Raw genomic sequence first — 22119 nt, 5'->3', positions numbered from 1 at the left:
ACCTTATAATGCTGCTTTTGATTCTGCGGGTCCTCTTGGATCTCACTTTCTTCAGGTTGCATATGGCTACCCACCTTGAATTAGTCAACATAGTGTGGGGGACAATTGTTTAATGACCATATTATACCTGGCATGTATGCTGGAATGTCTGGTTCTTGGCCTCTTACGTGGCGTGTATCTAATACTAATATTAAAAAACTTTTTTGGGAGGGGGGGAAGTGTTATGACCCTGGATTTTGGAGCTGGTGCATAAAGCTAGCTTGTGGTTTGAAGGAATAAGCCCCCAAACAACACTGGAGTTTACATTCAGACTTGTTTTGTGCTCAGAAGCCATATTCATTGTTTTTGTTCATGGGGAAGTTTTTGCAATGTGCGTTTAATTCACAAAATGTCTCTGGACTCTGAGGAACATTTGGCACTTCAGGCAAATAGATTCAGAAAAACAAAAACCTTTAACACTTTGCCAGTGAATCTGTAAAAATTGCAACGAAGGTTCTTGCATCATCAGGTGTGATAAACTATATTTTATCTTTGTAGTTATAAACAAACGGATATAAACAATTTGTCTTGTGAAGGCCCCCCCATGGAAATTTCTGCAGAGTTTAACAGCAAGCTGAATCTGATTTACAGTTACTCTGTGAAATTTGAAGTAAGTACAAGAGAGATGTTTTGCAGCTATAATTTCTTAAAACGGTTCAGATTATCAGTTTTTATAGGCAATGGGGGAGCAACCTGGGTACTTACTTTAAATTCGGAGTTAGCTGTCTATTTAGCCTGAAACCTCAATAAGTTGTTTAACGTAGTTCATTTTTAAATAATCATACAAACATCCCACAATTGAACACGTAAAATATACATTGCACTCAGTTACAAATGACATAAATAGTCGATTAATATTTCTCCAAATAGATCTTGTTTTTCATGATTATGATTAATATATACCATGTGCTATCCAAGAATAACCTTGGATTTTTTTCTAAGGGAGATTGGGAGCCTTTTCGTCACAAAGGAACAAGCCCTTCTCTTCTAGTTGCTTAGCCTATATTGAGCATGCATTTAGTTGCTGATCCAAATTGGGGTGGAAGGAATGACTCTGCTTTAATCTCTTAATGAAAAGTTGGTGTTGGCACTGAACGACTGATTGACAGCCTGCTTAGAGGAGAGTCCTGATTGAATATGACACAGCATGGTCAACTGCAGAGAGGGCTTAGTAGCTTGATTTCCATATCCACTCCAATCCCAATAGCTGTGTTGAGACTAACCCCAAAGGGTGGCAATTAAAGTTAGGTTTTTGTGATGCAAGACACCTGTATTGCAAGGAAGTCAGCGGAGACCATTAGCTAGCTTTTGCCCAGGCAGCCAAATGGCCGTCACGGGCTAACTACTTTCATTTTTCCTTCCAAATGGAATGTGACTTGAACCCATGACCTTGAAGTGCAAGGTTCTGTATCCTGTTACCATTCCATTGAGCCACTCAGTCCTCTTAATTTGACAACATGAATGAACTGCCTGTCAATATTTGGCTTTTTAAGAAGACTTAATTTAACTTGGGTATGTAACGTTAACTTCATTAAAAAGCACAAGATGTGTTGTGCCCTATGGGAGTATCTGCTTTTACAGGTAAACCGCCTTGCACCAGTACGGTAGCTGTAGTGTCCAGACTGAGCTCAGTATATGCAGGTACTGCCCCCCCCTTGTCTATCAATCAGATTTTTCTATGCAGCACCATTGCACATTCCTCACTATAGAAGAGGACAATTCTTGAGCGCATGGATTGAGACCTCCTTTTAGCTTTCGGTTGCAGCTAGTGGTTTGTTTTCTGGTGCTAACAGACACAGTTGTACCTACTCCCAGGTTAGCTTACCCAATGGGTTAGTTTAGCTAGTGATAATTATATGTATGAAGACTTATTTTCTGATAAGTGTTTCATTGTTCATCTCATACTTTTTCCATGCAGGAGAACAACAATATTAAGTGGGCTTCGAGATGGGACTACATCTTGGAATCCATGCCCCATACCAACATCCAGTGGTTTAGGTAAGGGATGTTGAAAGTTCTGAAAGAAATAGCTTGCAGCAAAACTTGGAAGATCTGAATCTTGCTTTATTTTGGGGGGAATTGGAACTTGTGGTTAGAAAGCAGGCAGCTAGCATTCAAGCCAGCAAACGTCTCATGTTTTCATTTGTGGACTTACTTTCCTCAGGACTGGCCCTCTTGGGAGCTGCTCGAAGTATTGTGTTTCATGCAAAGAATGTGCCTTCTGTATCCTGAAGAAAAGCAATCGGCACATTTTACTTTTATCTTCTCGTTTCATAGAATTTCTGAGATGTTACAATTGATCACATTCTTTTAATGCTGTCATGTGATTTGCTTTGGAGTTTTATCTCTGAAGTTAGTATTTACTGTTAAGGAAAAAAGCTCACAGTGAATATGGATTGAGTTCCCCCCCTTCCCCTTTAAAAAACAATATGATGATAAAGGGGAAACCTCTTTTCAGTCTTGAGGCACACAGTACAAAGTAAGCGTGTATCAAACATTAAACTATGGTTTGAAAAACCAGACTGTGGTTTGTTACATCTGAACAAATATCACCTGACATACCATACTTTGTAAATGGCCAGAAACTAGGATCTGATACTACATTAGAAAACCACAGCTGAAGAAAAACTGTAGCTTGTTGTTCACATCCAAACAAATAAACCAAGGTTTGGGAAGTTGCTCTGCCCTTGGTGTCTGATGTTTGAGATACCATCTGCAATGTGCAGCTGGAGGCGAAATGACCAAACTGTGTCTTGTCTGTACTTGGAAACCCACTTCATGGGTTAGAATCTAAACTCTGTTTAGTGCAAATCATGGTTTGTGTCGGAGTTCAAAGGGGCATAAAGTTCATATTCACGTGTGCTTCTGATACATATATTTTAATCATGAAATGCTTAGTGAAGGGTTATAAGGCATAAGTCAGATATTTTAAGAGCCTGTCATAAAGCAGGTCTGCAGGGTTTCAGTCGTTGAGTCTTTCCCAGTCCTGCCTAGAGATGTCAGGGCAACACCTAAAACCCAACCTAAAATACTTTTCATCAAGCAGTTCATCATAGCACCTTCCCTTGTTCAGTTTTGACTATTTAATCCTTTTTAAAGTTTCTAATCACTTTTGCAATGCTGCTAGTTTTGGCACTGATCTCCTGCTCTGGACTCGAGTGTTCAGTGCCACGTCATAGACTTAAGAATTGTGTCTGATGCCACATGGGATCGGTTTACTATCTCTGGGTTTGCTTTTCACTTGCAGCATAATGAATTCCCTTGTAATTGTGCTCTTCTTGTCTGGAATGGTTGCCATGATCCTTCTGAGGACTTTGCATAAAGATATTGCAAGATACAACCAGATTGACTCCTCGGTAAGTAAAATGGGGTTCTGAAATTGAGGGGGGGGCAGAGCTGTACTAATGTGCAAGTGCTGCAAGGCTCCTTGGAACAAGGGGGATTCTGAGTAGGTTTGTGAAGTCTGGAGGCTAGCATAGCAGTCCTCCTTCACGGTTGAGGGCAAGATGTGCCACTTTGCTCCCTACCTTCTTAACACAAGAACACAGGAAGAGCCCTGCTGGGACAGGCCCAAGGCCCACCTATTCCACCACCCTGTTCTTCTCACAGTTATCAGAAAGATTTCTATGGGACACCCACAAGCAGGACATGAGTGCAACAGCAATTCTCACCAATTTTGATCCCCAGCAGTTGGTATTCAGAGGCATGCTGCCTTCTACAGTGGAGGTAGAACCTAGGCAATATGGCTACCATCCATTCATGGCCTTGACCTACACTGATTTCTCTAATCCTCTTTTAGAGACATACAAGGTTGTGGCCATGGCTACCCCTAGGGAGAGCAAATTCTACAGTTGCACTGTGAAAGAAGTACATCCTTTTGCCTGCCCTGAATCTTCCAACATTCAGCTTAACTGGAAGACCCCCAAGTTCTAGTCTTGTGGGAGAAGGAGAACAGATGATGCAGAGCTGAGAGGGAGGTGACAGAGGAACTCTTGCCCCTTCTGCAGCAACCATTTGTTGCCTTCCTTGGGAGCTATATTCCTAAAGGCCAGGCATTTCTTGCTTTCCTTTGTCTTTCCATTTTCTCAGCAGCTCACTAGAAAGCTACAGGTGGTCTGCTTGGGAAGTGGCTCCAGTGGCGGCCTCAGTGAAAAGCTCTTAAAACTTTAAGCAAATAGGTAGTATTTACTTAGCTAATTAAAGCAAAAGTCTGCAAAATACAGACTTTCCATCAGCTGTCATTTGGAAGTAATGAACAGCCTTACAAAAATCCTGCTTTCCCAAGGTGAGGAGTGCTTTGCTTCATATGAAACAAATCAGGGGCTCAGCTCTCATGCTTTACTTAGGTAATTTGATTTCTTCTCTGGCAAGACACTATCAAGCTTTAAAGACGGCAGTGTTGGTGCGGCAAGAACTTTCTATGTCTCAGGTTTCTAGGGAAAATATTTTTTGCTGCATTGTCTCTTTGCAGGGGGAGTTAAACTTCCCCAGATATGCTGCATGAGCAGTGATTTGGCAACCTAAACATCATATGTTGGGGAACCTTAAACTTATATTCTTAACTAACCCCATAGAAGCTTTTCCTTTCAGCTTCCTAGGTATTTGGCTCCCAGGATTCCAACCAAGGTCACATAGAATAGAATGTGTCCTGCCACACCCGTCTATGGAAAGTGCCCACCTTTGGAGGGTGGAAGAATTGCTGGGTGCCTGAGTACCTAGAATCATAGAATCTTAGAGTTGGAAAGGACCCAATGATCATCTACTGCAATGCAATAATCTCAGCTAAAGCATCCATGACAGATGGCCACCCAATCTCTGCTTAAAAACCTCCAAGGAAGGAGAGTCCCCCCCCCCACCTTTTGAGGGAGACCATTCCACTCTTGAACAGCTCTTACTGTCAGAAAGTTTTTTCCGAATGTTTAGTCAGAATCTCCTTTCTTGTAATTTGAAGCCATTGGCTCGAGTCCTACCTTCCAGAGCAGGAGAAAACATGCATGCTCCCTCTTCCATGTGACAGCCCTTGAGATATTTGAAGATGGCTGTCATATCAGTCTTCTCTTTTCCAGGCTAAACATACCCAGCTCCTTCAAGTGCTCCTCATAAGGCTTACTTTCCAGAGCCTTGATCATCTTGGTTTCCTTCCTCTGCACACCTTCCAGCTTGTCAACACCCTTCTTAAAGTTTATCCTACCTAAAGTGTCTTTGTTTAGTGCAGGAACAAGATTGCAGAGGGCAAGAAACAATTTCCAGGCCACGTTTCAATAAGGAATGTAGCTTCTATTGGTAATGATAGGGAAGTGAAGAAAGTTATTGAGCTTCTATTTCATTGTTTTCCCCAACTGCAAATTTGGTAGAGAAGGAACGTGTTTGAAGCAAGGTTGTCGCTTTCAGAGGAGTTACTCTCAGAATAGCTCTGTGGCCTGTTGGCTAACACGCTCTTCCCAGAAAGGCCTCCAGTCAACCCAGAGAAAGAAAAACATGTTTGCAAACTGCCAATGTGTTTTATATTTGGAAAGATGAATTGCCTTCATTGGGGCATCTTAGCAACACATTTTTAAAAAAGTATCAGAACAACCCTTTAAAATAATTTCCCCTGAGCTATCTCGCCATGGAGGCTCAGCAAAATATGTGCTCAAGTATTTCTTAAGTGAGTGTTGGCACCTCCTTTTTCTAGACTGGCTTTTGTTAACTGGACAGGAATGGAGATGCCCATTGCCGAATACTTTGAGATACATTGCACAATGTTTGATTTGAAGGAAATTTTGAGCTTGGAAAAGGGAATTTACCACTAAACCTTTGCCATGAATGTGTTGTTCTCTGCCATTGGGAACGAGAAGAAAAGTTAAGGATGTTAACAATACGGACTGAAAAAAGGGGTGACTAGTTTTGGGGAGGAGTATTCTGCCACAAAGATCTGTTTAGAGAATTTAAGCTAACATTTGGTCACATTGGTGCAGTAATTAACCCCAGATGAAAAAGAGGGAATCAAATGCTTCAGCAGTGTTGGGGGTGCAGAACACAGCATCTTTGATTTGGAACAGCGTTTTGATTTCATGTTTTATTCCACTGCCTTGTTGCTCTCTATAGTGCCACCCTATAGTGTGTGGAAACCACAGGAGATGACACCTGATAGAACCTAGACCTTGGTTTTGTGGCATGGTATTTCCTTTCCTTTCATGTCAGATTTGAAACTGGCTTGTTAGGCAACAGAAGACAAAGATGGATAAATGTGTTGAGTGCTCGTGATACCACTTAAATTGAACATGATCTTTTGTTTAATATCAATTAACATTGCGGCACTCTAGCTAAGCATGTTAATGTTTGTTTCTCCTTCTCAAGATAAGTGTTTCTTAATATATCTGCATCCTCTGCACACGCAAGCTCCCTCCCCCCAAGCAGCAGTCCATTAGGGAGTTGTAAAACCAGTGAGTAACAACGCTGATGCAATTAGTCGCCTTCAGAAACAAAACCTGGAAGATAATCAGGCTAGGAAAGTGAATTTCACGTCTGGCTTGTACTAATTCACTGTTGCATGATGTATGCCTAATAAAGAGATGTTATTACAGGAGGATGCCCAGGAGGAGTTTGGGTGGAAGCTGGTCCATGGAGATGTGTTTAGGCCTCCCAGGAAGGGCATGCTGCTCTCTGTCTTCCTGGGGCAAGGGACGCAGATTTTCATAATGACATTTATTACCTTATGTAAGTAGCAGGAGGTTGGCTGAAATCATCGTTATTTATGCAACACCAGCTTTCTGTGTGTTTGTTATTACCATTATTATTATTAATATTTATCCGCCTTATGCCAAGTCAGACCTTGGGTCCACTTAGCTCAGCATTGTCTACACAGATTGTCAGCGGCTCTTTTGAGAGCAGCTGCCAGTCAGTGTTCACTGTACTGAGCTAGATGGACCAGTGGTCCGACTCTGAATAAGGCAGCTTCCTGTGTGTTCTTGTGCTGCCTGTTTTGCATGTGCAATTCCACCCTGGGTAAACCTGGGGACAGCTGGCCGCTGGGAAGATGGATACTTTGAGGCAGCAGCTGTAGCCATCAGGAGAAAAGATTAAAAAATAATAATTGTGTAAGCTCACCACCCTACAGTTATGCACAGTGGAGCTGAGTGGTCACAAAACCACCTGAGATCTTGAGGACTAAACCTAGGAGGATGCCTTATTCCAAGTCAGACTATTGTTTCATCTAGCTCAGTATTGTTGTCTACGCTGACTGTCAGTGGCTTAAGGTGGAGGCATCCCAAGTCCTACTTGAAGATGCAGTGGGGTTGAACCTGGTGTGTACTGCTTAGCTGCAACCCTTCCCTCACACACACAAAAAAGACAGACAGGAATGGTGTACTTTTCTAAGGCAGAGTATTTCGTTGTTTGTTGTTTCAGGAAACTCTGAGCTTTAGCTGAGATTCCTGCATTGCAGGGGGTTGGACTTAGATGGCTGCCAGGGTCCTTTCCAATTCTACAGTTCCATGGTTCTTTTCATTGGGAGCTTGCCAAGGGTTCTTTGGTTGGGAGGATCAGTACTGACAAGCAGGCTTTCCCTTTCAGAAGAAGCCTTGCTATCAATACTGATCATCTGCACCCTCAGTTCTAACTGCAGAATGGTAGAGTTGGAAGGGACCCCAAGGGTCATCTAGTCCCTGCAATGCAGGAATCTTTTTTGCCCAGCGTAGGACTCAAACCCACAACCTGGAGAATTGTAGTCCTGTGCTCCGCCGACTGAGCCATCCCAGCAGTTCAGTGAGGCTGCCTAGTGCTCCCATGCATTTGTCTGCAGACATGTCCCAGAAGCCTCTGCAGCGTATTGGGGTCCTGCGATGGGTCTTCCTTGTCAGGTGATTCTCATAGGGGAAAGGATTCCCCACAGGACATAAAGCTGTTCTAAAACTGGGATGGGGAACCTCTGACCTTCCAAAAGCTTGCTGGGCTCCTAACTCCCATTAGTCCCAGCTGTTGTGGCCATTGGTCAGGGCTGACACAGGTTGCAGTCCAATGATAGTTGGAGGCCCACAGGCTCCTGACCCCTTTCAAAAGCTTGGTGGGTGAGGGGAAGGCCTTATCTTGATGGTAGAGCACCTGCTTTGCATGCAAAAGGCCCCCTCATGTCTCTAGGCAGGGCTGCCCCCTGACCTGAAATCCTGGAGAGCTGCTACCTCCCCACAACTGTGTACAAGTGTGGCACAGGAAATAATTAAATAACATGTTTTAAACTGCAAAATGTCTGGAAAGGGGCAGAAACAGCCCGAAAAGAGCAGGAAAACTGCAAATATGGTATGAAAAGAGTGGGGAAATGGGTAGCAATCTCAGGGGCCTTTACAGCTTTGACCCCATGAGCCTTTGCATTGACCTTTGAGGCCTGTGGAGAGTTGGAGTTTGAGAAAGGAAGTCTGGAGAGAGCGATTGTGGTGGAGTTTGGCGGAGTTTGGCTTCTTAGATGGTTTTCCCCACTATATGCGATTTCACATGTATGCACGGTACCCAGGAAAGTTGACTCTTGCGTTAGTGGGGAGATAACCTGTATTGAGCTAGATGGACCCAATGGTCTGAACTTACATAAGGCAACTCCTTAGATTCCGATTTTGGGTGGGCACATTTATGATCTTTAAATTATATCCTGCCTTTATTCCCTTATGGAGCACAGGGCAGCTAACAGCAGGTCAATCAAGCAAACAGATGGAAAAAAATTCCCATCACTAAAAACCACAATATTGCAGTTGAAATACAGTAAAACCAGCAGTTGGTAAATACCTGTATCTTGGAAAATCATATACTTCAAGATCTAAATGCCTGGACAAATAGGAAATGTCTTCACCCTGTGTTTTGAAAGTTTCAACCCTGGGGGCACATTTGCATTTTTGGAACATTGCGCCAATTTACACCAGGGAACCTCTTCTGTCACACACTTTTGTTCTCTGTGTTCACACTTTCAGTCCTTGCCTGCCTTGGATTCCTTTCGCCAGCCAACAGGGGGGCCTTGATGACCTGTGCCGTCGTGCTGTGGGTCTTACTGGGGACCCCAGCAGGCTACGTATCTGCTCGGATGTACAAAAGTAAGTGCAAGTCTTGTGTAATGGAATGTGGCCAGGCTGTCGTTGAAACCACAGAGATTGTGCTCAGCGGCTGGTGGTACCCAATTGAGACTGGTAGGGTGGAAGGTGGGGGGGGGCAACAGTAGGAGGACAATGATAGGCTGTTAGAGCCAATGACTGGCAGAGCCTTCTGAATCTAGTTTTGAAATCATACTCCTCCCATCTGAATTCTATAAGGGCAGCACTGAGGCTAAGGAAGCCAACAGACAGTACCACCCCCTGGGTTGTTTATATGTTGGAAGGCAGGCAAGTGTGGGCTGGCTGGGGGTGAGGGGGGGCAGTGCCCCCATTCACCTCCACTGATCATACTTGGAAGTGGAAAGCCAAGGGTGGTTCCTGCCCAGCCCTTGATTGGCTGTCCTGGGTCAAATCTCTTAGCCTTCCTTCTGCCTTTGTAGAATGGGAACTGCCAGTGATTTTTCACTGGTTTAGCAGGGACGGGAAAGACCAAGAGGTAACAGAATAAGAAAATGGTGTTCTTAGCAGTGCTTTCCTCCCCACTCCTTTTCTGAACTGCAGTGCCCTCTCTCTTTCTCACGACCCTTTGCAAATTAGTTGTGAAATATGGGGAGGTTTGCTTGAAATGTAACACAAATACATAGGGTGGGGAGAGAGCCTGAAAAGCTTTCCTGGATCCTGGCTGTCAATTATGAACAGGATATTGAGCCAGTTTGAATTATGGCAGAGGATCATTATCAGCACTCCTTGGGGTTCAGATTCTATAAGCAGGGAAGATTCAGAGCAGTTCATAGTACTATGGTGAGCAATCTAGTGTTAAAATGATTGAGACTTTAATTTTTTTTCTTCCAGCTACTATAAATGTGTTAAATGTAGTGATTACTTTTTCTCCTCTTCTCAGCATTTAGAGGTGAAAAATGGAAGACAAATGTGTTGCTCACAGCTCTGTTGTGTCCAGGGTTAGTATTCCCCATGCCTTTCTTTTTATAAAACTCATTTTCTGCATTGCAAATTGCTTAATATGCACAAAGGCCTATGCTTCTTACATCACATGACTGACAGTTGCTCCAGTTCTAGATTCAGGTAGGTGTTGGTCTGATGCAGTCGAAATATATAAAAAAATTGTCCAGTAGCACCTTAGATACCAACTAAGTTTGTTCTTGGTATAAGCTTTCGTGTGCATGCACACTTCTTCAGATACACTGAAACAGAAGTCACCAGACGTCAACGGGTTTAACATACCCTGTCAATCACTTGTCAATTACTACCCTCCTGACAAAAACCCCACCCCACCCTCCCACTATATATAAAGGTCTGGTGACTTCTGTTTCAGTGTATCTGAAGAAGTGTGCATATTCAGTTACTCCAGTTGTAATCTAATCCAGTTGTACACATGCAGCTCCTCTTCATTTCCATGTTCTTGAGTGCATGCAACTATGAACCAGATCCCCATGTTTGTAAGTGCATCAATGTGTTCCTGTTTCACTTTGTTTTCAAAATCCCTCTCCTATTTTAACAAACTATCTTTGGAAAGTCTTGAGTGCCTTAACTGTGGTTTGTTTAGTACTGAAGCAAAACTTAACTGTGGTTTGCAAACTCTTCAAGCTATGGTGTCATGAATTGGCTTTTAGTCGATTATTAGTGGTGCTTTAAGTCAAGAGTCTCAGATTCTAAACCTCTGCTGCCTTGTGGGACATCTTTGGGAGGAGAAAAGGCTAAGGAGTAAAGTCTACCCAAATCTGGAGAGTGAGTCCCTGCGGCGGTTGGGTGGCACCTTTTACACCTCCTTCCGGCAACTCCTGCAACCCAGCCATTGCTAAACATATTGCTCTGCTTTCGTTTGGACCACATCAGCAAGGCTGAGATGGTTAAGAGTCACTTCTGTATTGAGCAAACTATGGTTAGGGCAGTGTTGCCAGTGTTTCTGCTTGCAAAGTGACATGTGGGACTTGACAGTCTTAGGAAGCATGGTTGTGTTAACCCTTTCATTTCAAAATTTAAAAATATCAATAGACAGTGGACTAGAAATTTGACTGTTTGGCAGCAGGGTGTGAAATAGCCTGACACTAGAAGTCCCAACCAGAAATGTACATCTTGGCTGTCATCTAGATGACTATCTTGGCAAAGTCCAAAATGGCAAAATACCACGCTGGTAGTTTAAATTCCAGTGTGCAAATTCAATTTCATAGAAGTTGAATAATTGCCTGGGGTAGTGGGGAGAGCACAAAATAAGAACAGATGTCTTGATTATGCTGTGCTAGTTCGGCAAATTTGCATAATGCCATAAACAGCCCAAGGCAGTTACGTACACTGGATTGATTTTGAGAATTTGTAGACTAGCAGGATTCCCCTCCCCCAACCCCCTTCTCCTTTTGGAGGAGTGAAAGAGATTTGCTTTGCTTAGTCAGAGCTTAACAACAACAACAACCTGCCTTTGTACACAACAGTGATAGGTTTGCAAGGATATCATCTTGCAGGAGATTAGATGGCATTTGCCCCCTAAATATTCCTGGCTGAAAAAGAAAGATACAATTTTTCTATGACTTAATTAGAATTGGCTTGCTCTTTGCTTTTGGTCCAATATGGCAGTGCATGGAGCATTGTACCTTTGGCTCTAAGAATGCTTTTGCAATGAGTCCCAGGCTGCAGAGTGTGGCAACGGCCTTGCCTGAAGCCAGCTGATGTTCAGCTGATGCTCCCTTTTGTTCATTGCATGGTGGTGGTTTCAGCTGCTGCTAATTTGCTACAGTGAAACTATGGCTTCTGTAGAGGACGCAATATATTGGTGCAGGCATAGATGCTGCTTGTGGTAGGATAAGGAAATGAATTCCTTCCCTTGAAGGGCCCTTACATGCACCTGTTGGTTAGGAAGGGGCTGGGGAACCTCAGGGTTCTGCCTCCACAGTCTGAGGTAGTAATGCTTGTGAATACCAGTTGCTGGAAACCATAGGAAGGGAGAGTTGCTGTTGCTCTCTTAGGTTCTGGTTGCAGGCTTCCCATTGGGGCACCTGGTTAGTCACTGTGAAAGCAGACTACTGGCCTGGACGGGCCTTTGTCCTGGTCCATCTGGGTTCTTGTTAGGTTCTTAAATTAGGAATGCCATGCCAACACTGAACCTGGTCGTCTTCTGTTCCCTCAGAATTGTCTTTGCTGACTTCTTCATAATGAACCTTATTCTTTGGGTGAAAGGATCCTCAGCTGCTATTCCCTTTGGCACACTGGTTGCTATCTTGGCCATGTGGTTTGGAATATCTGTCCCATTAACCTTTGTTGGTGCATACTTTGGATTCAAGGAGAAGGTGGGTTAGAATTTTAGTAGAATGTATTATATATATACATATTAAAAGCTCCTTATTATACCACTTGTGAATTCCTTTCCTTTCCTGAACCCATGGACCTGGGTCTAAAGGATGATGAGCAGAAGGAGAAAATATATTCATGTTGTTTGGCAACCTTTGCACAATCACTGCCAGAAGACTTCTTGCGGTATAGCACCACTGTGTTGCAGCCAAATTAAAGAAGTTCCAGGCTGTAGCATTTCAACTACAGCAGCCCATGGAAAGTTTTTGAGGGGGGTCTTCTGCAAAGAGAGGAACATCTCTGGATTTGGGACTGCTTTTCTTACACAGTGGTCTTTCACTCAGATCAGAAATGGCCCTCCCAAGTACCTGGGTGCATTAGCCATAATTATTCACTGTTGTGGGAATAATCATATTTCTACATATTGAAATTGTTGCACCTTTTAAACGTGGCTTTGCTGTTTCCTTAGATGTGTCTGCCATGTTTATTTTTTTTAATTTTTTTTACTTTCCCTAGCCCATTGAGCACCCGGTGCGTACAAACCAGATTCCTCGTCAAATCCCAGAGCAGTCCTTTTTCACCAAGCCTCTTCCGGGCATCATCATGGGAGGCATCCTCCCCTTTGGGTGTATCTTTATCCAGCTCTTCTTCATTTTAAACAGCATTTGGTGAGTATTTTCCCCTTTTCTGAATTCGAACTTACCAAGCTACATGCCGGGCACACTGCTGTTTCTTTGTGAGAAATAATTAAATGAAGAAAGACTGCTGTGTCTGCCCAAAGCACCCATCTATAGAAGAGGTTGCCTGCTGGCTCTCTGCATGGTTTACTGCTCTGGGCTTGTCTCCTTCCCATAGCCTCCTGCTGGGGTTTGGACATTCATTTGTTCTTCAAAACAGCAGGGGCTAGTCTGGGTGCAGATCCCTTAAAGATCTTGCCCCTAACTGAAGGGAAGTGAGTGCAATGAAATACAGATGTTGCTGATATACAGCTCCCAAATGCCCCCAAAAGGGGAGGGACCTCAAAAAAACTTGGGAAAGGAACAAAAAAGTGCAGAAAAAGAGAATATATTTTACAATGAAGCAACATCCAAACTAACCAATATATCATTCAGGAATTGATGTTATCCAATTATGGAAGTTTATTTATAAAGTTCCATAGAATGTTTTATATAGAATTTCAGTTGGGCCACGAAAGGAGCCAGAGAGGATCTTGCATACTTAGAAAGTGGTTCTAAAATTGAATCACACCCTGAAGCTGTTGTGTGTCTGTTTGAGTCACTGTTCTGGACCCATTGCCTTCCAGTTGGTAATCTATGTACAGAACAGCGACTTATTCAGAAGCACAGGTGCATAAGTTGGTATGTGATAGAGAGAGGCTTCTGAGTTCAGGTAGGTGAGAGGTGGGAACCTGACAGAGGGAAGCTAGTTTGGCTGAGAATTTGTGGCTTTGGATACTCAAAAACCACAGCCTAATTGCCAGGCATTAAACGTATCATGAACTGTAGTCCTTAACCAATGGGGGGGGGGCTGGGACTCTTCCTATTGTGACAGTGCCATCTCCAACCTTGTTAGGACTTCATGATGCTGAACCTTGAGAAAGGAGGGCGGGTGCAGAGATCTTGGGCAAAGGTTGACCTGGTGACTTCTCTCATTCCAGGTCTCACCAAATGTACTACATGTTCGGCTTCTTGTTCTTAGTCTTTATCATCCTCCTGATTACATGCTCAGAAGCAACGGTCTTGCTGTGCTATTTTCATCTATGTGCCGAGGTAAAACCGACCTGCCGCTTCCGTTGCCAAGCTTAGTATGTTGCTGGACGGGAATCGGCTGCCAGCTGGCAGCATCAGGGAGGCTGAGCCAACACCTGCAGTTTGCTGGTGCATCAGTGCCCCATTGCGTTGGAAAGATTTATGTGTGTTGCGGCTGCCAGCTGTGCGTAGTAGACCTGCTGGTTGGAAGGGAAAGTGGGTGACGCTGTGCTTGGGAAGCCTGGACTCCTTTCTGTGGAATAAGCAGCTTGGCTGTGAGGGCAACTGTTTAGGAGTAGCGGCAGAGGAAAACACTTCTGCATGGTGGCAGTAGGCCAAGATACCAAGGGGTGGGGAGTGAAACTGAGGATTCCCTCCCTTTCTATTTGTTGTTGCCAACGTAACAGACTGCTGCAGCTTTCAGTGCCAAATCAGTCTTTTGTAATGTATCCTCAAGATGCGTTTGCATCTGCATACCAGCTGGAATGAAAGAACCCCAAAAGCATAGGTTGTTGTCCCAAAGAAGCACCTAACTTTGCAGGGGCTGGCAGGCCATGGAAGTGGCTTGGTAGGCCAGATTTGTCCTGCAGGGATTTGTGAAATAGAATTCTAGGAAACAAATCTAATAAAGCATAAAGTTCAGACTAGTAAAGCATAAAATTCAGACTAGTAAGTGTGTACAGGTGCAAGGACAGCTTAAGGCTGGTCCACTAAATAAACATGGGAAGCATTTTTTTTTGGGGGGGTCTTTCATGCTTTCCCTGCCTCTCAACCTCTTTTGATTTGCCTCTAGGATTATCATTGGTGGTGGAGGTCATTCTTAACCAGCAGCTTCACCGCCGTCTATCTCTTCATCTATGCAGTCCATTATTTCTTCTCAAAACTTCAGATCACAGGAACTGCCAGCACCATTTTATACTTCGGATATACAATGATCATGGTCTTGATTTTCTTCCTTTTCACTGGTGAGTCGATTTCTCAAGTCTTTGAGTGTCTCAGAGTTGGAAGATGTGTCTTATGTCTAGGAGCATATGCGAAGGCACCTTTTACCAAGCTAGACTTGGTTCCATGCAAGTCAGGATTCTCTGCCCTCTGCCTTAGGTGAGTCGTCCTGACTGTGATCCTTTGAACAGGAGGTGCTATGGACTGAAGGTGAGGCCTTCTGCTTGCAAGGTTCATACTCTGCTACTCAGCTGCGAGCTCCTCCTTTCTCCCCCACCCCTGTTATCTTAAAGTCCCAGTATTGCACAATATGGGCTTAAACAGCCTTCCCTATCTGGGTGGCTGCCATATGATCGGGACTACGAAAGGCCAATGGTCAGCGATGTTCAGAGTTGTAGTCTAAAACATCTGTAAGGCACAAGATAGGAGTATGGGTGGGATTAGAGCATGTGACACATGGGACCCACTCAGAGCACAAAGGCATCAACCACCTTCCCAACATACATTTAATGCACTTTGATGCAACTTTCAGCAGCTGGAGCTTCCACCAAAGAATTATGGGAACCAGTCTGTTAAAGGTGCTGAGAGTTCTTAGGAGACTCCTATTCCCCTCACCGAGTTACAGGTACCAGAATGGTTCAGCAATCAATCCTTCCTAGGGAACTTTGGTAATTGTAGCTCTGTGAGGGGACTGGGGTGGGGTGTCTCCTAACAACTCTCAGCACCCTTAGTTAGTTGCAGTTCCCAGGATTCTTTGGATGAAGCCATGGTTGTTTAAAGTGGTGTGATACTGCTTTAAATTTTGGGTTTGAATAGGGCCATCATTAATTCATGCATTCCTGGGCCATTTTATTCTGGGTGCTTTTTTCCAGAGTATTACTATGAGGCTGTGAATGCTCTTCTGTCATATAAAGGGCTCATTCAGCACTGAAAGGAGATTTCTAACATTCACCTGCCGGTAATCAAATGTGCACATATGCTGATTTCTTAATGTACGTGTGAACCAGGACAATGTGCATTTGAAGGGTGGATTGAGCTTACAAATGGATAGAGTATTCATGGAGCATAACATGATAAAAGTGAAAAAATAATAATTCCCCAAATTCTGCTAGAATCATGTTTCTCTTGGTATTCATGAAAACAAAGAGTCTTTTTGGCACCTTAAAGACAAACAAAATTATCAGGTGTTTATTATGATATTTTGAGTCTTTAAGGTGCCACAAGACTCTGTAAAGGCTTTTGGCTGATGGCAAGGGTAGAGTGGGGGCTTTAGCTCTATGGCAGAGCATTTGCCTTGCATGCAGAAGGTTCCCAGGTTCAATCCCTGGCAACTCCAGGTGGGGCTGGTGGGAAAAAAAACTTTTCTCTGGAAAAACCCTGGAGAGTTGCTGCCAGTCAGTGTAGGTATTACTGAACTAAATGGACCCAATACTGTAGTCTGAATCTGTATAAGGCATCTCCCTGTGTTCCTACTCTCCCTTGCATAAAAAAGCAAACATGGCTGCTCTCCTGGAAGCTTTCATTAAAGGGTTTTCTCATCCTTGCTTGTGGCCTTGCAGAAGGATTTCTTCTTTAGCTGTCTTCAGTCTGATGGAGGTAGAAAGCGAGTAGGATTTAATCTCACCAATTTAAAATTATTAGTAAGTAAATATGGGAATTGGTGTTCCCAGCTAAACCCTTCTTTAAGTCCACAGCTCTGCAGGCAAGTTCCAGATGGCCCCCCTATAATTCACCCCAAATAAATTCTAGCATTAAAAAAAAAGTTTTAATTCTGAACTAAAGCAGTATGCTAATGCCCGTCTGGGTTTAGCTTGGGTTAGCTGCCAATTTCAGTTTCGCTTGTGTGATGTAAATTGCTAGAATCAGAAATATCCTTTTCATATAGGAAATGATAATTGAAATTGTTACAGCTGCTGCTGAAAGGGATTAAAATCGTCAGATATGTCGGCCGTGATCTCCTTGATACAAAGGGCAGTGAGGCTTAAATGTGCCGTGGCAAAGTTTACACCTGTGTGTTCTCACGTTAAGGTCTGGTTTAGACGTCATGTGCCGATCACAGTTTGGAGGCTTAGGAACATATTACTTTGCTTGCTTGTTCTAGCCCTCTGAGTGCTGATTATTGTCTCCAAACTGTGGCTTGCAAACCCACTTTCAAACCACATTTTAGAATCATGGCTTGAAGGCAATTCCTGGTTTGCACTATTGGCAAACCATGAAAAAGAGGAGGTAATCAGCTTGTGAGAAGGAAGATGGGTGTGTTCCTTATCATTCAGACGGTGTTCTGACTGACGGTCGAATAAATTGTTATTATTATTATTATCATTCAGACTTTGGGTTGGAGGTTTGTACTCACTGAAGAGTTGCAGTCTGGCCAAACAAGTGCCATGGAAAATACAAAGCAACCATGATATCCAGCCTCTCTGTTTTGCCTTCTGATCTCTCCCCAGAATATGCCCCCCTTTGAGTGCTTTCGCCTGGTTGGCATGTGTCCTTGAATGATAATGTTGTCTCTTGCTTGCCTGTAAGAGGGGGAATGAAGTGTGTGTGTGTGTGTGTGTGTGTGTGTGTAGACCTGTGGCTTGCATGGGTGGGAAATAACCTACTGAACTACAGCAAGTTATGTCCATTGTTCTGCCCACTTTTGCATCAGGCCCAATCCAGCATTGCTATGTGGCTCCCAGAAAGCTGATTTGATTTACAGTGGTGCCTCGCAAGACGAAATTAATTCGTTCTGCGAGTGCTATCGTATAGCGAAAATTTCGTATTGTGAAGCACGGTCAGAGGAAGCACGGAAGAAGAAAAACCACAAAACGTTTTCATTTTGCGAGTCGCGGCCATAGGAAACTCCGTCTTGCGAAGCACCCTTTCGCTAGCGAATGCCTTTCGTCTAGCGAGGCATTCGTCTAGCGAGGTACCACTGTATTATAATTCTATTCTGCTTCTCATTTGGATGCATCCCAAAGCAGTTTACAATAAATAGCAATAACATTATAGAACATCCCACGTACAGCATAAGTCATATAGAATAATCAACAAATAATTGGTGGAACAATTACAATCCCTAAAACACTGTTAACAAAGCAGCAACTTAATAAATGGGCTAAACATCACAATTAAAGCAAAGGTCATATTATATGATGAACAAATCAATACAGCATTTGTAGTCTATAAAACAACGTTAACAAAATAGCAGCCAAAAAATAAATTAAGCACTGCTAAGTTCATGCACACATACTCCAGAGACTCCCCTGGAGATGCAGCTGCACAGGTGAAACCAACTACCCCCTGATGGCAAACAGTCTCTCACCCCTCTGTTCTTCCTCTGGAAACAGCTCTCTTATGAAGGCTCCTAGGGCTGGAGGGCGGAGCAAGGCAGGTGGGGAAAGCCTTTACCTGCTGGCCAACACTGAGTCTCTCACCCCTCACAGCTGTTCCTGCAGCAGCAACACCCTCCTGAAGGTTCCTTGGGCTGGAGGGTGGGGCAAGGCAGGTTCCTCTTTAGGGTATGTGGCCTTCTGGCTGAAAAAGGTCCCCCACCCCTACATTATATGAAACTGCCTTTGCTAAGGTGTCTTTCATCCAGCATTGTGTCATTGGTCTGGTCTTAGCATCTCTTTGAAGTCTCAGGGGAGGGGCTTCCACAGCTCTGTGGCTGCCAGGATTTGACCTGGGACCTTCAAATGAGCAGAGCCCCGTGTCATCTTGTGCAATAGGTTTTTTCCTTGCTGCCAGTCAGTGATCCTCACTGGGTTCCCATGCCCAGGCAACAAGAGCCAGAGCACTGAAGGAGAATGTGGCTGGGTGGTGCTCTACCTTTCCACGGAAGACAAGTGGTTTTATGGGTGAGGTGGCAGTGCCTGGATTTGTGTGTCTGACTCTAACCCCCTCTCTCACCCCTTCTGGGCCCCTAACTTGGGCTTCTTCAGGGCTCCTCCAATAGCCCATGAGGGTAACACAGGACCTCGTTGTGCTGGCCTAATACCATGCTGCTTCTTGCAATTATTATTTCTGTTCTTCTAAATTTGTAGCTAGCAATTTTCAGTATGATTCTCCGGGTAATAATATGGTAAGTGAATGGGTATATTTTGTGCAGGGATAGCTTTATGATTACTGTCCTTCTTACGTGCTTGGACACAGAAGAAAATGCTGCATTTAGTTGGAAGCAGGTGGCTACTCTACACCCTCTGTTTGTGATCATCATTTTCACTTGTGAGTTCATGCCATTTTCAAAATTGAGTTTTGATCTCCTGGGTAAATTGTGTTTAGAATTCCAGATTCCAAAAGCAGCCCCCACTGTGTGGCGATTGAAAGCGGTATGATGTAGAGAGTTCTTGGGTTCAGAAAACCAATGCGCGCGCGCGCACACACACACACATTGCCAGAGTGCAGAATATATTCTGTTTTTTGCTTTCTTGCAATTGGCCAGAGCTTTGAATTATTCTCTCTCTCTCTCTCTCTCTCCATTAAAGAGTGAGGTGCAACATAGACAGTCTCATTTCAAGTACTGTGACATTACCTAGGAACATAGGAAGCTGCCTTATGAAGCATTGGTTCCTCTAGCTTAGTATTGTATACACTGACATGCAGTGACTCTCCAGGAATTCAGACAGGAAGTCTTTTTTGCAGTCGTAGCTGGAGATGACGGGGATGAAACCTAGGATCTTTTGCAGAAATTTCACCACTGAGTTATGGTCATTGGTGGTGGGGAACCAAGAAACACACTAAATGTAAAAATGCAGCTTTTCTCCATGTCAGCACAGAGTACTTCTATAGAGCACTTGCAGACTGGAAGTAGTTCCTGATCTGTTGCATTACTGACTTATAGGGTGTTTAGAGGAGGGGGAGAACAAAAGATCAAAGAGAAGAGGTTGGGATTTTAGTCTGAACATAATAAAATGAGCCTGCATGTTGACTAGAGAGGATGCTTTGGCCAATTGCAAGAAATTGTGTGTGTAACATCCCATCTAACACTTTTATGGCAGGGCAGCACTTCAGTGAGCAAGGTTGTCCTACATCTCTATATAGAATTGGGGAATGCAGAGTGACCAGCAGTAAAACGCACATAGTTAACTTGTGGGATTTTCTGCCACAAGACTATGGCAATGACCACCATCCTGAATCCACCATCCTAAAAAGGAATTACTTGTTTTATTATTAACACCTATGTCCCACCTTTCCTCCAGGAAGCTCAAGGTGGGGTACATGGTTTTCTCTCCCCCCCCCCATTTCATCCTTGAAACAATTCTGTGTGGTGGGCTAGGCTAAGAGGCTGTGAACTTTGGGGCTGAGTGGGGTTTTGAACCCTTGTCTCCCAGGTCTTCTTCCTACTCTCAAACCACACCATCATACGAGCCTACATGCATATCATTCCATGGAGGAGGAGAGGTCTGCCAAGGTTTATTAGTCATGGTAGCTGTATGGCACCTCTGGGTGAAGGGTCATTGTGCTTTCTTGGTTCCTGGGAGGCACCTGGTTCTTCACTGTCGGAAATAGGTTTTTGAAGTAGGCATGCCTTTGGTCTGATCTAGCAGAGCTCCTCCTTTGTTGTTAATGAACTCTGGGCTGCTTATTTGGCAAGAGTGATGTGCCACAAGTTTGGAAGTACATGTCTGCACACCCAAGGAAGAAGCAGTGCTCACTGCATTGGACCATCTCTAAGTGCCAAACTACAATGATTCTATGACCAGACTGGTGGGAATAGGGTTGGGATGTTTCATACAAAACCCCTCCTAACATATATACGTGTGTGTGTGTGTGTGTGTGTGTGTGTGTGTGTGTGTATTTGGGGCTGTATCCAGTGCTATCTGCCTACTACCACCAAGGCTCTTGCACTAGCATATGGGTGAGTTGCAAAGTTGTGCAACAGAGGAATAAAATGCAACTCTTTTGCTAGTGGAAACTCGTGCAGTATATTGTGCAACAGAGTTACTAGCAACCAGCTTGTCCGTTCTTTTGTACAGCAGCGTTTCATTAGCGCAAAGCATTTCTCTGATGAAACAGGTATACCACTGAATGACTTTAACTTACTGCTGTACTGGATACAACCCATAGTCTCATGTGTGCGCACACAACACCAAGATGTAACAGAAAAGGGAATTGACTGACCTCGTAGCTTGGCTATAAACACTTTGCAGACATTCACGATTTATATGCATACACATGAGATTTCCAGCTGAACCTCATTGAGATGCATCCTGCCTGGTGAGCCTCTCCTTTTTTTGTGCAATGTTATGCCCTTTGCATTCTTCATGCACTCAGAGCTTCCAGAGCTAGTGATGGAGGCTCTGGCTTGCAGAATGTTGCGGCAAGAGATACGTGAATGCTGTGCCCTTTCTAGAAGAAAGGGCACTTTGGACAAACAGGCTGCTTCAGACATTTATTAGAATGATGTCTATAATGCAATAAAGGGGGAGGGAGGGGTGTAATCCAGACAAGATTATGAGGAAGAGAATCTGCTACCAGATGTGTGCTTGTCTTTCAGTGTTGCGTTTTAATTAGAGAAGTGGTCCCTGTAAATACATGGTTTGGAAATAGCTGGTTCCCTCCGCTCAGGCCTGTAACTAGAAGGCATTGCCATCTACATCACCAGAGTATTTTGCGAACCCCTTGTCCAGTGTGATGCAGTGAATCCTCCAGTTTAGCTAATGTTCCATTGAAAAAAGTGTCCTCTGTTGAAGTGCATTAGGGCAAATGGGACGCTGCCCCACCAACTTCTGCCTTTTTACCAGCCTCCACCAACAAGCAGTCTGGGTGGTCTGGGTCGCTGTCAGTTTTGCCTTCCTTAGCCTCAGGTTTCTTCTTGTGGAATTTAGCAGGGAGGAGGATGGGGACAAAACCAGAAATAGCTGGCACCAACTGCCCTTGGCTCTTTCTCCACCCATGGTTAGCCTCCCAGCCTTCTGCCCTTTCAGTCACAAGACACTTCACTCTCGGGGCTAGCAGTAGCCAGAGATCAACAATGGAGGAGAGAGCTGTTCATCTGGCCCACCTCCACAGCCACTGGGATTCCCCCTCCTCTCGAGGAAGCAGGCATTTTT

General features: G+C 44.0%; 1 protein-coding gene across 1 annotated transcript in view; it reads left to right on the top strand.

The window, feature by feature from the left end:
* Positions 1–22119, top strand: part of LOC117039894 (transmembrane 9 superfamily member 2-like) — a 47672-nt gene that overhangs the window by 19349 nt on the left and 6204 nt on the right. Inside the window, exons 7-16 of the mRNA XM_033137259.1 lie at positions 538–649; positions 1958–2037; positions 3287–3395; positions 6606–6738; positions 8976–9095; positions 9994–10051; positions 12232–12391; positions 12909–13060; positions 14050–14161; positions 14934–15105. Of these exons, the coding sequence (XP_032993150.1) occupies positions 538–649; positions 1958–2037; positions 3287–3395; positions 6606–6738; positions 8976–9095; positions 9994–10051; positions 12232–12391; positions 12909–13060; positions 14050–14161; positions 14934–15105 (1208 nt within the window). The remainder of the gene's footprint in view (positions 1–537; positions 650–1957; positions 2038–3286; positions 3396–6605; positions 6739–8975; positions 9096–9993; positions 10052–12231; positions 12392–12908; positions 13061–14049; positions 14162–14933; positions 15106–22119) is intronic.

Source organism: Lacerta agilis, chromosome Z, assembly GCF_009819535.1.
Source record: "Lacerta agilis isolate rLacAgi1 chromosome Z, rLacAgi1.pri, whole genome shotgun sequence".
In the NCBI taxonomy this organism is placed as follows: Eukaryota; Metazoa; Chordata; class Lepidosauria; order Squamata; family Lacertidae; genus Lacerta; species Lacerta agilis.
This window is presented reverse-complemented; position numbering and strand designations above follow the sequence as displayed.